Below are 17,837 nucleotides of genomic sequence, written 5' to 3'. Positions count from 1 at the left end.
GTAACTAACTGGATTATGGTTCACCACATTCATTTTTAAAGAAAGGTAACACAAAACCTGAACTGCACACCAGATAATTAGTAACTCAAATGACTTTGCACAAGTATCCAAATCTTTGCTCAGTACAAGTGCTAAAAATATGTTAACTTTCAGATCAGAATAAGGCTAAAATATAAACACTAAGCACCACATTAATTGGGTTACTAAGTAAAAAAAAAAAAATTCATGCTATCACCTTACATATTTAGCATACTGAACTTCTATGTATCAGTGGGAAAGACTATTAAAAAGAGTGCACTTGTTTCATGTCCTCAGAACAAAAGACACCATCTCCCAAAAATGCCTTGCCAGGCCACCTGAAGAGTTACAATGTGTGTAGACTGTGAACCAGGCATGACCCACTGCATCTTCAAATCTTGTGCTTATGTTGTTAAATTGGGGGGGCGGGGGGGGGGAAGCAAACAAACAAACAAAACAAACACATAAAAAATAAGCCATAAAGCCAGACTAAACATCTCTAAACAAAATGTGATTTGGTTTTAATTGTTTCAAAAGACATTAAATCAGTAGTCTTTCCAGCCTAAATGACACTACTTTCACAGAATCAATTAGGCTGGAAACAACCTCTGAGATCAAGTCCAACCTATGACCAAACACCACATCAGCTGGTCCATGGCACTAAATGTCACACCCAGTCTTTCCTTTAACACCTTCAGGGACAGTGACTCCACCACCTCCTTAGGCAGCACATTCCACTGCCCAATCACTCTTTCTGTGAAGAATTTCTTCCTAATGTCCAACCTACACCTCTCCTGGCACAACTTAAGCCTGTGTCATCTTGTCCTGTCACTCGCTGCCTGTGAGAAGAGACTGATCCCCACCTGGCTACAGCCTCCTTTCAGGCATAGACAGTGACAAGGTCAGCCCTCAGTCTCCTTTCCTGCAGGCTAAACAAGCCCAGCTCCTTCAGCCATTACCCATAGGACTTGCATTCTAGACCCTTCACCAGCCTTGCTCCCTCTTTCAGTATAAGGAAATCTTTGAATCATAACAACAGGAATTAACCACTGTATCCGATTTTAGAATCATTTTAATTCAAATTGATCAGCTGATCAGAAATATGGAGAGCAGAAATGACATGATAACAGTATTTGTGCATTTTTATATATTTAATACAGAATTCACTGTCTATTTTCTACTAATTATCATAAATTACTAAGAAATTAGTCTAAAGGCCACAGAATCATTACAACAGAGAGAAGACCTACGAGGACAAAGTGCTCATAGTATTCTACCTGAAAACACTCAGAAATCTTGAGTCAAGCAAACAGTCAAAAGTTTCTTATGCTAATTGAGGACTTCATGAGTTATGTTTAGTTAATTTTGCTTGCCTACTTAAAGTCTTGGGTTCGCTTATGAGCATGCTTCCTTAACTTTCCCCTTTGCTGTCCTGAATACAAAACCACAGAGGGTTTTGTAATTGGGTTTTCTGCTTATTTTTTAATATATTAGAGGAACTGAGACCCTTGGGCTTCCATATGAATCTAAGAAGCACTATCAAACAATAAGACTCCCTACAAGCAGGGGTATCTGCTTTTTGTCCTACCATGAAGATTCATATACATTTCAAGTCCCAGCTGGGAAACAGTTTGAGGCATCCCAAGAACATGGAATAGCACACAACTTTCAGACTAATACTTCTGAGCACAGCTTTCATCCATTACAAAATAAAAGCCAAAAAAATTGAAAACCACAGCAACAGGTATTGAATTGTTCCTAATGAACAAATATGTCATCTATATATGTACAATAAGAGGGAAGTCTTCACATCCCTCCCATAGTTTTTGCTCAGTATATAGCATGTACTGAGCCTCTGACAACTGAATTTCTACCTAAACTTCGCAAAATCCCCCTTTGGTAATATAAATACAAAATATGAAGTTCCAACAAACATTCTTAATGAGAACACAAACACTCAGGTACAAACAATCACTTTTAACTAAACAAGGAGTTCAATTTAACCTGTAACTATTCCACAAACAGGCTATTTTAAGTTGTCCAAAGAAGAGTAAAATCAGCCACAAATTTGTACTCACATCAGCAAAATTGCCACTCCTTACATAACTAAGTTCTGCAACTCTTCCATCTGTGCTAAAAGAACAATAGATGAAACAATATTAAAAAATACATCCTTACTGTAAAATAAAAAAACTTCTTTGCAATAAGGAATATTGAATGACCACTAAACAAATTTCAAAGAAACAGCTACTCAGAACAGGCTAAAAGGTGTCCATTAAATGATAAACAAATAACAACTACAACCACAAAATACAAACCAAAGCCTTCACTAATCCTATGGAAGTAAGTGAAAAGTTACTGGAATTTCCAAAACTGTGAAACAATAATATTTCAGTACATGCTGTTTATTTCTGATGAAGATAAACTGATATTTAAAGTTACTACTGCAAATTATGAATGACCACACACAGAACTATAAAGAAATGCTGCAATTCTAACAACAGATATGCTAAATTAAACCATATATGCCTTTCACTATGCACCCAATATGTACTTTAACTTCTCTGAATGCACACAAAACTAAGCAATGTCCTGCCCAAAAGAATAAGGATGCAAATGCATCTTCAAGTAATGTTACTAGTAAAGAAAAAACCCAATTAAACAAATAAAAAACCACAATTTCATCCAAAGTTAAAAATATGAGAACTTTATTTCACAAAAGGAAAGTTTACACAGAAATGTATAAAATTTTTAATTAGGATAAAAAAGTATTACAAAGAAATTAGTAAAAGAATGTTGAGTTACCATATGTGCATTTCTTCTCTTTAATATGCTGAACATTTTAATGGCTATTTTATTTAAATCTAAGTAATATGATTAATTAAGCATTTTGTATAATGGAATGAGTAAGAGTTAGAAATTATTAAGGTTTAAGATGAAAAGAAGTTTAAACAGCCTTTTTAAGCTCTTGGCAGAATTCATGGACTTGGTAAAGCTTTTCCCTGCATGACCCTGGGAGCCAAACATTTTCCATGGAAAAAAGACTGCTTGCTTACACTATCTAAGGCTGGCACAGAAAAAAAATTTAGCTGCCAAGGCTACATTTACCCAAAGAACATTCAGCCTACTCAAGTGCAAGTTAACAGCTCAAGAGGTCAGCAGGAGTGTACCTTGAACAGCTGAGATCTTATATAAAGGTAGAATACAGATGTCATTTGAAAGCTGGCAAAAATTACTCATTACTTAGAACGTATCTAATGTCAGATAAAGAGGCTCACCCCACAATCAAGTTTGCATGCAAGAACAAAAATACTCTGAAAAAAGAAAAGAGCACATTGTGTATTCCTTGAAAAGTGACATTTTCCCCCTCTGCGTACAGTGAAAGGGATTGTAGTTCATCATACTGAAAGACAAAAAGAAATGCAGACTACCCTATGCTTTACGGTTTACTTTGCAAAATAAACTGGATGTTTTCTTACTGATTTTTAACAGGAGCAAGCTCAGAAACACTGACAAAAGATAAGCCACTAACAAACATTATAAGGCATAACTAGCTACAACACAAGTATTTGCTTTCCAAGTGAAGCTGTGAATTTATAAAACATGAGCAGAAATCAAAAAACTAAGACTGCCTCTGACTTACAAGCAGGGAAAGAAAAATATCCTTATTCAAATCATTTTATCTTCCTTTTGGAAGGGAATTCCAAGCATCACTATTTCACTGGCTATTTGATATCAGAAATACCTAAAACTGTATAATATTGCAGTTATTTCTTTAATGGAAACATAGAACCATTGAATCTTTTGAGTATTTTTATACAGTTTTATCAAGAAGAATTAGCTGACATCTTTTTTCTGAAGTAATTACACTGAATTTACTAAAGCAAAACTTTTAAATTAGTAGTGAAACAAGTATCAAAAGCATAAGCACTATCTTTTTTTTTTTTTAATGTCACAGAAACTATACACTTATAACAGTTTGGGTTTTAAATTTACAAGTAAGTTTAGTTTTTTGTATAGATGTATATCGTGCACTCTGTTGAAAACAAGAATAAACTGAAAAACTTCCCCCTTTAACATAAATTCATACATCAAGCATCCTTGTTACCTCCAATTTTAAATCAGTACTCTTTTTTGATGTTTCACTGTATTTATTTCTAAGCATGTTAATTACTATTAAGTGTTCCTATCATACCTTAAATCTTTACAGCATTACAAAATATTATTCACTAATTATTATTCATCTTCTCAAATCTAAAAGACAATACTCTCAGAGCAGAAAAAGAAAACATAAGCCCCAACCTCTTCACACTCAATCCAAACAGCCTCTTCCGCACCCCCGCCTCTCCAATCATCACTATGAAAATACAGGACACAAACTCTCATTTTAGTTCTTTAATCAGTCCATATCCCCAAGTGGGAAAGTAAAGCAGCTGGGAGGACAGAAAGAGCTATTGGTTTACTGTTAATTTTTAATTAGAACTCTGTAATAATTACATACCAATAATTTTCTGTATTATGAATTGATTATTTCAAAACACATGATTGTCAGGCTGGAAAAATTTGTATGGAAATCAAAACACTACATGACATGAGGCATGAGGGGGAATGCACAAAATAACCTGGCTGGCTGGTATAAGCACTGAAAAACCTGCAAGAAAATTTTGTCTATGGATTGTTCTGGGCTCCCCAAACATCTAGGATAGATTAGTACACTTCCAACTAAACAACTGAAATCTTTTATCAAGCTGACATATACACTTCACATGCAAATGACAAGACTTGTTTCTTTCTTGAAGTCTCGCAAGATTTTTAAACTTACACTGCTACATACTGTCAGTTCAGACTCTCTTGACCCACTGTGCCAGTGGCTTCTTTATGTTTTCCAGTCAAATATTACATTCCTGAATAAGAGGTATTCTCTTTACAACCATGTCCTGCTGAGTAGTCACAACAAAAATACTCTTATTCTTTAGAAAATCTATCTGTGAGGTGCTGTGCTTTTCAACAACCTAAAAAGTCACCAGAAGACTGATCAGTAACTCACAAGAAGACTTAGAACCTTAGACATACCAGGCTCTTAAAATAATACTGTGTTATTTTCAATTTCACAGAAGTCACTCACAGACAGTATACACTGTTAACATCTAATTGTCAGGTAGAAATTTGTAAGAGGGCTGTAGGTGACTTGACCAGACTGACTGTTTTTTTTTAACAGACATCATCAACAAACAAGAGCATTTTCACCTGTCCCCTCAATTCCTTAATGCTGCAGTATAAGCAAGACACAAGCAACATGTAAATAGATTATAGTAAAAAAAAGTTTCATGTATATTTCACGCATACTTTCTGTTCAAAGAAATTACTGTTATATTGTCTCTCTGTTATATATACTGTTATATTGGTAGTTCTCACAACGAACATATGTTTGATTCAAACAGGACAATGTAGTATACTGCTTTACTTAACACTTGTGGGTAAATTTACATCCACACACACCCTCAAACACACACTCCCTTAGAAACTGAATCCTTACTCATTACTCTACTGAATGCAAACAGGCACAATAAAAATAATGTAGTGTCGCTGTTACAATGTTGATGCCCTAATAGTGCTCTAAGCAAAAGTACCACCCAACTTACACTAAAGATGCTGTCCTTACGTGTGATTTAATCAGCATACTCTCAGATTAGTTCATCAACATAACAAAAAGACAGCAATGCACTTAACTGTGGCATCAACTGGCAAGAAATACAAGCTACTTCTTGGTCATGGCATAGTAAAAAATTAACATCACTGAAGGCAGATCAGTACCATCATAAGAGGTAGGAACAAAAACAAACATCAAATCACTCATAGACAGAATTTACTAGATAGACATGGACCTATCACACACAATGCCACCCTCACTGAATAGCAAAATGGAAATTTCTTCTTCAGGGAGCACATGAAGCACTGTTTCCCTTCATTTACTAGAACAGCCTTCTACTGGCAGTTGCTTTTTTCTGAGTACTCAATACTGGAAGTACTTGATGAATGTAGGAAATATTTTCAAAAAGGCGAAAACATGAGAAATCAAAAGCTTTCTTTTAAACCCCTTCTACATTAAGGATAGGATAAGTGAGATGCCAGCTTTCATTTCAAGCTATAACTTTTAAAACTAATTCAATTAAAACTAACTGCAGCCATAGAAGTAATTTACACAGAAGATGCACAGACCTGGGTGGGACATGAATTTTCCAAGTCACATAATTGCCTTCTGTAAGCACTACAACTCAGAGTTATTGTAACAATTCTATCACTTACTTAAGAGTACAGGATCATTTAAAAGCTTCAGCACAGCTCTTAAGAGTTAGTTTTGTGTAAATATAATGCTCTGGATCAATATAATCATAATGCACTTGTGATTTTTAATCCATTCAAGAATACAGGAATGCATAAATAATTTTATTTCACAGACAATATAACCATATACATGCATTTGGGTATATTCCCTCTGTATTACCATGAGTAACCAAGTGCAATTTGGGTCCATTATTTCAACTATGCCTGAAATGGCATTGTTGTATTTTCCAAATTTTGTGGACAAATACGAGAATACTTGCATACCTTTTAAGCTGTGAGCTAAACTTCATATAGTTGAAACAGCACACTCTCCGTAACAGCAAAGAACAAGAACACTATCTGAAGTCATTCTTCAAGAACAGCATACCTCCTTCCCAAACCAAAATAGTTACATGGGAAAAACAGAAAAATCCAGTCATTCTCCTCCATGCTGAATCTGTAACAACATGGTAAACACAGACATCACAGTGTGTTTTAGAGGCCACCTTACTGCATTTGGAACAATTACAAGAGCCTAAACCTCTGCACATGCAACTCCCTTTATTGACAAAAGCAGTAGTTTGTTGTTTGTTGTTCATATAACAGATATTTTTTGCATTCGTGTCTATCTGACGGCAGCCGGACAAAGTTCCCAGTGACTGGAAGAAAGGGAATTTAAAAAAGAGTAAAAAAGATCATGGAAACCACCAATCTGCAAGCATTATTATATTGTACAGAAAAATAATGAAACAGGTCCTTCTGGAAGCTGTGGGTCTTACCTTACAATGTAAGATGTAACCAAAAGTATTTTATTATCACCTTCATAAACTCTTAAAACAGGTCTGGCAGTGTTCCTTATCTCCTCCATGACTCATCCCTGATATCTCCCTCCAGGGGCTTTCCCTGCTAATGCACCATCAAGCCTCACTGCATGACTGATAAAATTACATCATCCCATTGTGAGATGCTCCGCCCAGGGGGATGAACCAAGCATTCCTACCTGGATATAATCTGAGGTTAGGAACACCATGGGCAGCCCTACCTACTGTATTCCCAGAGGACAAGAGCTACTAACCATCACTGGACCTTCAGAGAAGGACCAGACCCTTCTACAGGATCACCAGTTCAACAGAACCACATCTTAACCACCACCATTTAATTGTACTGCTATCACCACATTGAACAACAGGCTGTATCCTGACTCTGGCACTCTTTTGATTGCCCGTATTTTAATTTTCCTATTAGACTGTAGTTCTGACTTGGAATGTCTCACTGGCTTGCTTTCAAACCAGTACACTATGACAAGCATGGATGACAAGACAATACTTAGATACAGGCAACATACCTCACCCAAGGGCAAACCATGCCTGTGATTACACCAGTGAACAAATGAAGGGCTATGGACGTCACCTACCTCCATTTCCATAAAGCCTTTGAAACAGTCCCCTACAACATTCTTGCCATTTATTTGAAGAACAAATGGGTTTGGTGGATGTACCATTAGATGAGTACAGGTTTATGTCCCTTGTCCAGAGGGTTACAGTTAAAAGCTCTGTGTCCACACGGAAACCAATCGTAAGTGGCGTTCATCCAGGGTTTATACTGAAACCAGTACAGTTTAATATCTTCCTAATTAAATCTTCATTATATAAACAGTACTAAGCTGAGCACTGCAGCTTCTACACCAGTAGGAAGGGATGCCATCCAGAGGGAATCGACAGGCTTGAAAATCTCAAAGGTGAAACAAGGTGAAGTGAAAGGTCTTGCACCTATGTTAGGCAAAGCCCATCATCAACACAGAATGTGGGATGAATTGATTGAGAGGAGTACTGTGAAAAAGCACTTGCATGAACTGCTGGACAAAATGTTGAACATGAGCCAGCAGCATGCATTTGCACTCCAGAAAGCCAACCCTAGGCCCACCCCAGGTCACAAGAGACAATTCTCCCTCTCTTCTGCTGCTGTGAGACTCTACCTGAAGTATTGTGTCCAGTTCTGTGGACCTCAGCACAATAAGGACATGGCCATATCAGCACAGGTCCATAGTAGGGCCACAAAACTGACCAGAGGCATGCAACACCTTTCCTGTGAAAAAAGGATTAAATAGTTGGGTTTGTGCTGCCTGAAAAATGCATACAAGAGTCCTGATCGCCACCTTTCAATACTTAAAAGGGCACTTGTAAGAAAGACTTTACCAATGTCTCAAGTAAAAGGAAAAGGTATAACAATCTTAAACGGTATCCTTTTAAATTCAGAAATATTTAAATTTGGATTAAGTATTGATTCCAATTGAACATAAGGAAAGTGGAGAACAAGGTGTTGTGGCAACAGAAGAAGATTGCAGGTCCCTCATTAATGAAGCGTTCTAAGACATGTTAGGTAGGGTTTTAAGCAACATGGCCTACTGAAAGACATTCCTGGGAGGCGATTCCTTTTCCTAGGGAGGCAGGACTAGATGAGCAATTCTGTAATCTCTACAGCAAATTTTAAATTCCTATTGACATGCTGGGCCAATCTGAAATATTCACACACAGACATACTATGAATAGGGAACAACTTTATGAAGCACAAAAATATACTTTTTTCTTTTAAAGTCTTTTTTTTTTTTTTTTTAAGTTTTACTTCTGTATTCTAAACCAGTCTTTTTCACAAGGAACACCAGATACGAAAAAATTTCACTACACTTAACTAAAATTTGCAGGAAGTAAAACAAAGTAGAAGAAAGTAAACTTAGGTATTCAACAACACTACTTCTGTACATAATACAGAAAGAGTAAGGCCTTTATTAATAGCACCTGTACCAATCAGACTCATGTGATTTACACTCCTTATGGCAAAATATAAAAGTATAAAATAACAAAAAAAACACCCAAAGCACTAAACAGCTGGCATCCCTTGGCACCAATAAATATGTGGTCTTGACTTAATCACTAATAAAAGAAATTAGCATTTAATGAATCGAAGAACTAAACACTTTGCTCCATTTCAAAACAACAGTATGGATAGCAACTATTTATCTAGAAAAAATACTGCCACAGCCAATCCTCATACTGGTAGTTTACAAAAATTTCAATTTTAGTCACAAAGTTGGATGGACAAGAACAAAGTCAATGTAAAAATACATCACTATGGAAGAACTATGTTTTAGTGTTCTGTTTTTTGAAGTTTTAAAATGTAGTGTTACTTTTAATTCCCAGATATTGATTTAAAAACATTTCTAATATGTGTCATCAGCAGGCATCTGCAGTATCTAGTCACGTATTAGGAAGCAACAGAATGTCTTGGTGTGTAAGTTCATGTTTTTTTCATGTTTACTTGTAAATAAAGGAGAAGGGTGTTAAAATTATGCATAAATTAATAGTATCATGGCTACATTACTTTCACTGGGTGTGCTGGATATTAAATTGGTCCAGAATTAATGAATAAATGCACCCATTTTTAGAGCTAATTAAATGTTTTCTGTTATCAGTGCTAATGATGGCAAATAGAATGTTTTATAATCCTCTCTGACACAGAAAGTGATCAAAACTAGACAGTTCCACTGCCCACAAAGAACTGTTATTTTTCTTCAAGCACACTATAAAACAGGACATGAAGACCAAAATGGATCTATGCATAGCTTTTCTCAACAAGCAGGAAAACAGCATGAAACAAGGCAAGAAGAAACAGTAATCCCCGCCACCCCACTTCCCACAAAGTAGCAGCCACCTTTCTTAATCCTCTTTTACCCAAAAATGCCTAGAGATACACACAGTCATTCTTCAAGATTTCTTTCCAAACCCTGGTAAAAAAGAGAAGCAAAAGCAGCAGCACTTATTGGAAGATCTCTTTATTCCTCATTTATATTTAATGCCTTCTGACAAAAGTGTTGAAATGCTGCCAGTGGATTTGTTGCAGCAGAACCTTTAAGAGATTACTGATCAGTTCCTAACTTTTTGACTAATGGTGAACTATCTATTTTTAGTGGATAAACTGCATTTGTAAATTTAAAACCATACATAGTATGGTTTCTTTGACTAAACAGTATGGTCTGCAGACTGCTGCCAGCTGGCTGACTGTATTTTTTGGGCTGTGCAGAGTACCACACAATGGCGTACTTACCTAATACAGTAGAAGATTAGGCATTAGAACTATTACTGACAGAACAGGCATACGAGCTACAGAAGATAACACTAGTAAGACCTCCCTAAAAATAATAAATGTATTTTTATGCAGGGAAAAGAAAAAGAAAAGATGAAGAGTAGCTCAGTTTTGGTAGAACCATAAAGTTAGAAAAGAAACTCCTCAGTAAGGAAAATACAGCACCATTTTAGGAGAAAGATATGCCATATTACTTTGAAATCAAAAAGTTGCAATGCATAAAATGAAGACTGATGATACCTTGTTTTTTTTTGAAACTAATAATGGGTAAATTGTTAAGACACTTGTTTGAATTTGAAACCATTTCTGAGGAATTTTGATGATCCTAGGATGGTAAATATAAAATTAAGCTAAAGAAATCTAACTTGTCATGTGAGTATCACCAATAGCATAAGTGAAACCAGAAGATAATGTTGTGTTGCTTCTTCCAACTTTTTGCATTATCATCAATATAGGGTACTCTATTCAACCTGAAAAATCCAGTCCAGAATCAGTGCCCGGTTCAAAGCAAGGATTTGATGTAGTTTCCCATCACAGGTATTCCCATCAGAATACCTGAAGGAACTATTCCTATCTTTTCAATTAGAGAATAGAGGGGCATGAAAGTCTCTATTCTAGAAAGAGCCTCAGAGCTAGGACATCAATCATCAATTTAGCAATGCCCATTATTTTGCACCAAATGAACTGTCTTTCACCACAAGAGGCTTACCTACAGGACAGAAAGGAATATGCTATGAACCTCTGTAGACAAAACAGGTGGTTTTAAGAAATACACAATGTATGGTATTGTATTGTATTGTATTGCAAAAAGAAAGCACATAATGCTAAGAAAGTAATTTTGGCTCAGAAACTCCACCCACAGAATCAGCTTCCAGAGATATTACATATTATCCCCCTTACCAAAAAAAAAAAAACCCAATAAAAATCAAAACAAGCACAAGGAAAAAACCAGAAGCAAACAAACCAGACTAATTTCCTATCCAGGAATGATCACATTTTGCAAAAACAGTATACCCCTCTGTTCCACCTCCAAAAATACACAACCACAAAGGAAATAAGATGAAGGTAAAACATAAACCAGATCTTTTCAGCACCATGGAAAAACACATTCTCCTGAGAATAATAAGTATTGAAGATATTGATATTGATATTTTGAGGTGGTAGGCAGTAGCATAAAACTCTGAAATAGAATGCAGCAGTTAACAGAAGTAATAGAGACAAGATGTGACATGACTTACTATTTGACTTTTGTCTTTCCACTGCCCTCCAATAGCATTGAACCCATTACAGAAATGTAAAAAAGTGCCAAAGAAAACAAAAAATTTAAAAATAAAAAAACCATTTTCTATTTTCTGTTCAGTTGTTTTCATGAACCAGAACTTTATTTTTCAAGTAATTCTCAAATAAAGTAAGAAGAGCCACTGAAATGGAAAATAATTACAAAATGTCTTATTGCAAACACAATCATAATTTCCCCAAAACAGCATACTATAGAGATATACCTCCTTAGCTTTATACAAGGCTTCTCAGTAGACAATCTGGGAGTTTAGGACTATTTTCTTAATTTGGCTTTCTCATTTTTGCAAATTCCACCACAGAATTATACGTCCATATCAGTTTTTGCAGAGTGACTTCAAGAAAATTGTACTTTTAAGGCCCCAAGATCTTGCTTATTACTAGCGACGATCCTACAATTGTTTGAGTACTATTAAAGGAAATGGTACTATTAAAGGACTGCCCAACCTTAGCTGCAGAAGTCAAGACTTAGTAGTAGAACCTCAGCTTTAGAAAGTGATGAAAAAAGGAACATAAACACAAAAAAAGCAAGAAGTATTAAATTCAAGAGTATGACTCTTGTAGGCACCTCTACTTTGTGGGAATTGTTACCATAAAAAAAAAAAAAAAAAAAAAAAAAAAGAATAAATTTGAATAAGAACCTTGTTTTGAACAGAAAGGCCACCGCCCTGGATAACTGGAAGAGTCAGGTTCTCCAGGATTCTGCCACAGAAAAGAAACAATATCCAGAAGTAGATGAGACTCCCATATATTGAGCCAGCAGACCCCTACAACAGGCTCCACTTCCCCAAAAAGATTTAATTTCATAAGTGCAGTTTATATGACAGTGAATATAAAGTCCAAGATGGTGTGTACAAGAGAAACATGGCATCATTTACTCAGATGCTAAGTCACTTTTGGATACATACATCGTTTGCTAAAACTGTGCAGTTTAGAACCAATTAAAACTTTAGCCACAAAAATTTGATAAATGCTTTTTTTCTTTGGGGAAAAAATATCCAAAAGGCTAATACCTCAACCAATACCTAAGACTAATCCTTTAGTTCTGATGCACCCTTAAACTATTAAACTAGATTTCAGCTGGGAAGGTTTTTTTGGAAATGCAGTTTATGAGCCTGTGAAGGAAAAGGAAAAGGAAAAGGAAAAGGAAAAGGAAAAGGAAAAGGAAAAGGAAAAGGAAAAGGAAAAGGAAAAGGAAAAGGAAAAGGAAAAGGAAAAGGAAAAGGAAAAGGAAAAGGAAAAGGAAAAGGAAAAGGAAAAGGAAAAGGAAAAGGAAAAGGAAAAGGAAAAGGAAAAGGAAAATAACTTGGGCAACTTTATCCAGTTGCTGGATGAACAGTTAACATGCTCTCACTAACATCTTTTATAAAGGCACTTCCATAACTTTTCTATCCAAAATGCCTGCTAAGGCACTCTATAAAACCCTAACCAAAAGCACACAACAGAAGACAAAGAAAATCTTAATTGAAACTGCAACACTTTTACTGTGATATACTTCCACAGGCTGTCCTGAGGGGTTGTAGTCTCCAAGAACGGAAATACGCAAAACTTAACTAGGCACTGTCCTAGGCAATCTCTTCTGGGTGGGGTGCAATAGATGCTCTCAAGAATTCAGTTCCAAACTAAATGGTTTCACAATTCTGATTAATAAGGCCTGCAAATATTAGGAGATAGCACAGAAACAGAAGAAGTTCTTAGATCTAAAGGAAATTAAGCAAACCACAGCAAATGAAATGAAATTACACAAAAGAAATTAGCTGGTCAGCAACTTTGTATTTCATCTGAAAAGATGCTAGAAAAACACAACATTAACATTACCCATATGTATTTATGCTTTCAAATTACTTGTCTTTACACAAAGGGTTCATGTCAAATGTAACCTTAAAATGGATTAACCATCTACAAATAATTTCATCAGTTGACTTTCAAACCACTTGAAGAATTTTACTGAAGTCCATTCAGTAAATCAGGCCATTTTAGTTCCCATTCAAATTCAGAATATCTTCACAAAACTTCTTTACAAAGTTAATCACCTTAGAGAAATGCTGTGGTGAAAAAGCTGCCTAATTGATGAGGCCATCACCTCTTTCACGTATTAAAATCTGGCTTCCCCCTTCTGTATGTAATATACGCATGCTTAAACCTGTCAAATGTATTGATAGATTAGTAAAATAGTAAAGCATGTAGATGTCTACCCTGCAGTACTTTCAGAGAATCTCCACTTAAGAGATTGCTGCTTCACTTTCTTTTTTATTAATAATCTGAAATATACCCTGAACACATGCATCCCCTTTCGTTCAAAGGATGGTATCAATTGGATTCTACCTAGAGCTGGAGAGATCACTGAATAGGCTATGTTTTCAAAAACTGTAACTAGAGTCCTGTTCATTTTTTGCCTGCTTTCCTCAACAAAAGTCATCTGATCTGATAAGTGATCTGACAAAGATCATGGCAAGAAACTTAAAATAAATACATTTCAAAATATTTTGTTTGCTGACTTCAACACCTGCGGAATGTGTTCATCAAGGAACAAGTACAAATGCAAATGTAATTGAAATTAATCTAAAGGGGAAATCAGATGCTTAACTACATTTTGTACACATCAAGTTATCAAAGCCATTAGAAATTCAGACTTGTACTGTTTCTTCAAAGTTTCTACATATAATGCTCTTCAAAAATACTACATGCTACAAGGTTTTAGTAATACATAATTTATGTTCAACTAGCAAACAAGCAGAGCACAGGGCTTCCTTCTGCATCCACCAAATTTTGTCTTGATAGTGCACGTCTGCATACTAGGAATAGTAAACTATATCTTTATAGAGAGTTTCCTTAACATCTGTCACAAGACATTGAAGATATCCCCTAAACATTTAGCATTGTTCAGCATTTCCAAACAGGATTTTCACTAAACAGCTCATTCTCCCCACAGATCTCTTATGCAACATGATTTCTCACAAAGTCTTGATTCTAACCCACAACAGGAATCGAATACCAATTGTCATGTGTATCAATACTGCTTGAGGCAGGAAACATCTACTAACTTTCAGGTAAATGCTTTCTTCTGATGGCTTCATCAGCCCAGACCTTCATAGCTTTAAGCAGACCACATCCCACGTGAAAATACTGTTTTGGCACCTGCAACATAAGGTGTCACTTCCCTTTCTGCCATATACCTTTGGTGTAATCCATGTGTGTGGCAGAGAACTTTCACTGATTTCTAGAACAAGACCTCACATAACAAATGGGTTTTATATTTTTTAGTAAGTACACCTAACTATCAGCGATGACAACTGGAGAAATGATGAAGGACCAACTTCCTATGAAGGGAAGCCACAGGGCAAGACGCAGAGGAGGAACTTTGGGAAGTACACCCATAAATACTCACTAAGTCCTCCCCTCCCAGAAACATCTTGGGTATATGTAATCCTGATGCAAGGTTGGGAGAGAGATGAAATTACCTCCAAAGGTTCCTTCAATACTTAAAATTCCCTAAAAATTCCTTGCCTGATCATTTTCCCCCGAAGCTGCACAAAGCACTACCGCAGTACTTTTACTATTTCAATTCAAGCGAACCGTGGCTTCTGGAAGGGCGAACAAAACAGCGTCAGGACAGGTGGCTTCACGCAGAGCAGGGGCCCGAGCCCGATTTAATTCCTGGAGGCGCTGCTGCTCCTCCCTGCTGGCCGGAGCGGGACGCGAACCCGCGCTCCCAGCGGGACGCGCCCGCCCGGCCCCGCCCGCGCTCAGGTACCTGGCAGCGGCTCGGCTGATCCGCCAGACCCGCAGCTCTTCCTCCAGCTCCGGACCCGCTGCCTCGCCGCCTCTGAGCCCCCCGAAGCCACCGCCGAAAGCGTCTCGCCGCTCCTCCTGCGGAGACGGCGAGGGGAGAGGAGGGAGCGGGCTCAGGCAGCCCCCGCCCGCCCGCGCCTGGGGGAAACGGGGGAGCATCGGCGCCGTGAACCACGCAAATGAAAACTTTGAGTGCGGCCGAGCGCCGGAAACCGCGGGGAAGAAAGAGGACGCGGTGCAATGACGTCACAGCGGTACCGCTACCCCGGCGAGGAGAAGGGGCGAGGGGCACGTTTGAATTCGCCCGCCCGAGGCGCGGCGCCGCGCATGCGCCGTGCGGGCGGGGCCGCGGAGCTGGCGCGGAGTGCCCGCGGCGCGGGGAGCCTGCCCCAAGGGCACCCTGTCCGGCCAGGGTACTGAGCGAGGGGGTGCGAAATGCCTCAGAAACCAGGGGATCCCTGCCCTAGCACTTGAGTCCCTCCTCTTTCAGATCCTGATGTTCGCATGTGGAGCGCACAGGTCAGACTCATAGGATGGGTCAGGCTGGAAGGGACCTCAGTGACCATCGGGTCCAACCTCCCTGTTCAAGCAGGGTGATCCCAGAGCACATGGAACAGGATCGTTCTTGAGTGTCCCCAGTGAGCGAGACTTCACCGCCGTTCCCGTACTCGATCCCTGAGCAGTGAAGTTCCTCCTCATGATCAGGTGGAGCTTCCTGGCCTCTGTTTTTGCCCATTACCTCTTGTCCCGTTTCTTGGAGGACAGGACCGAGCAGAGCCGGGATCCATCGCTGACCCCCTGTCTTCAGATACTCGCAGACCTTGATGGGTGTTCCTATCTTAATAGTGTTCTGCAAGTTGCTGAGGCTCCAGCACATCTGAGTCAGGTGACTCATGCCTTTTTCTCTTTGTTTGCCTTTTTTTTTTTTTTCTGTGAATTAAATACTAACAATTGCAAGACAAGAGTCAGAGACCTGGGTTTAGATTAGGTCTTGATAGTGTTTTAGGATGCATGAGCACACGTGCTTCTCAGGAACTTTTTCAGATTTATAACTTCAAGAGTTGGCTTTCAGAGCTTGCAACTGAAAGCAAAGGAAGGCTTCAAAGATCTAACCCTTACAAATATGACAAATATTTCAGCCGGTGGCACTATGTATTCTGTTTAAGATACAAAGATGCAGAGTACCTGGTATTGTAATAAAGGATTTAACAGCATTGCCAAAGCAAATCACGGTGTAGCCTACACGCGTGGTTGCACTCTGTGGCCACAGAGTGGAGATTCGCCAGCCAGCACACGCCCGGTGGCCAGAGGGCACTCACAGAGTGGCCACCCCGATCTTTGCCGAGACCACCTAGGGTGGTGGTGATCGCTGCGTCGTGGGTGGCAGAGCAGAGGCATGACTCGAGGAGTCCAGGGCAAAGGAAAAGGGAAGGATCACCTGACTCAGTTTCCAAAGAAGGTTTATTCCCCAAAGGGGTCAGGAACAAGTGACAAGCCCTCAGGGTCTGAACAGTGTTTTTAAGAGGGGAGGGTAGAAAAGGTGGAAATATCCCTTAACCAATAAAGGAATCCCAGAGGTGGAGTATATCACGGAATGTGTCCAATGGGGTTTACACAGGGGAGGGAAGAAGCCTTACAAGCCAATTCTCTTTTAAGGTAAAGGTAACTGACAGAAACATTGTAGAACAAAAGGGATGTAGCAACTGACTGACAAGGGTAGGGGCGGTGCAACTGGGACAGACAAGGACATAGGAGGGGGTAAGGGGAGGAACAGGGAGGTTGAGGTAAGGATAGACAGACAAGTGACGGGAAAACTTTGTGGTAAACAACTTAGGAACAAACTGTTGGGGGAACAAAATGGGGTACATTTTGAACCTAGGTACCACTAGAACTTACTAATAAATTTAATTTTCACATTAAAAAAACAACTGCAAAACGCCAAACTACCACATACATGGGAAGCAAAATACTCATCAAAAGCATAGACTTTCGCCCAAACAAATGGAGAAAGAAGTTGAAACAGAGTCGGAATATATTTTAACACAGAAATTGCATTTCACCAATGTCAATATCTTACTACAGAAATACTCTAACTGGTTTTATAGAGAAATATGTTTTCTTTTCCTCTTCATTGTAACTTTTGCATGGTTCTGGAAAAGTTGCCCTGAATATATGATTGTGACAAGAAATAAAACTTTTTGTGTGGTTTGTGTATGCGTTCATGCAGATAAGCAAGAAGGTTTCACATCCTATGAGTTAGGATGTAC

General features: G+C 38.2%; 1 protein-coding gene across 1 annotated transcript in view; it reads right to left on the bottom strand.

The window, feature by feature from the left end:
- CNTLN (centlein) overlaps positions 1–15,845 on the bottom strand; it is a 181,752-nt gene extending 165,907 nt beyond the window's left edge. The window contains 2 exon segments of the mRNA XM_072922859.1: positions 2,097–2,151; positions 15,533–15,845. Coding sequence (XP_072778960.1) covers positions 2,097–2,151; positions 15,533–15,729 — 252 coding nt within the window. The 5' untranslated portion in view covers positions 15,730–15,845.
- Positions 15,846–17,837: the final 1,992 nt, after the last annotated feature.

Source organism: Taeniopygia guttata, chromosome Z, assembly GCF_048771995.1.
Source record: "Taeniopygia guttata chromosome Z, bTaeGut7.mat, whole genome shotgun sequence".
In the NCBI taxonomy this organism is placed as follows: domain Eukaryota; kingdom Metazoa; phylum Chordata; class Aves; order Passeriformes; family Estrildidae; genus Taeniopygia; species Taeniopygia guttata.
This window is presented reverse-complemented; position numbering and strand designations above follow the sequence as displayed.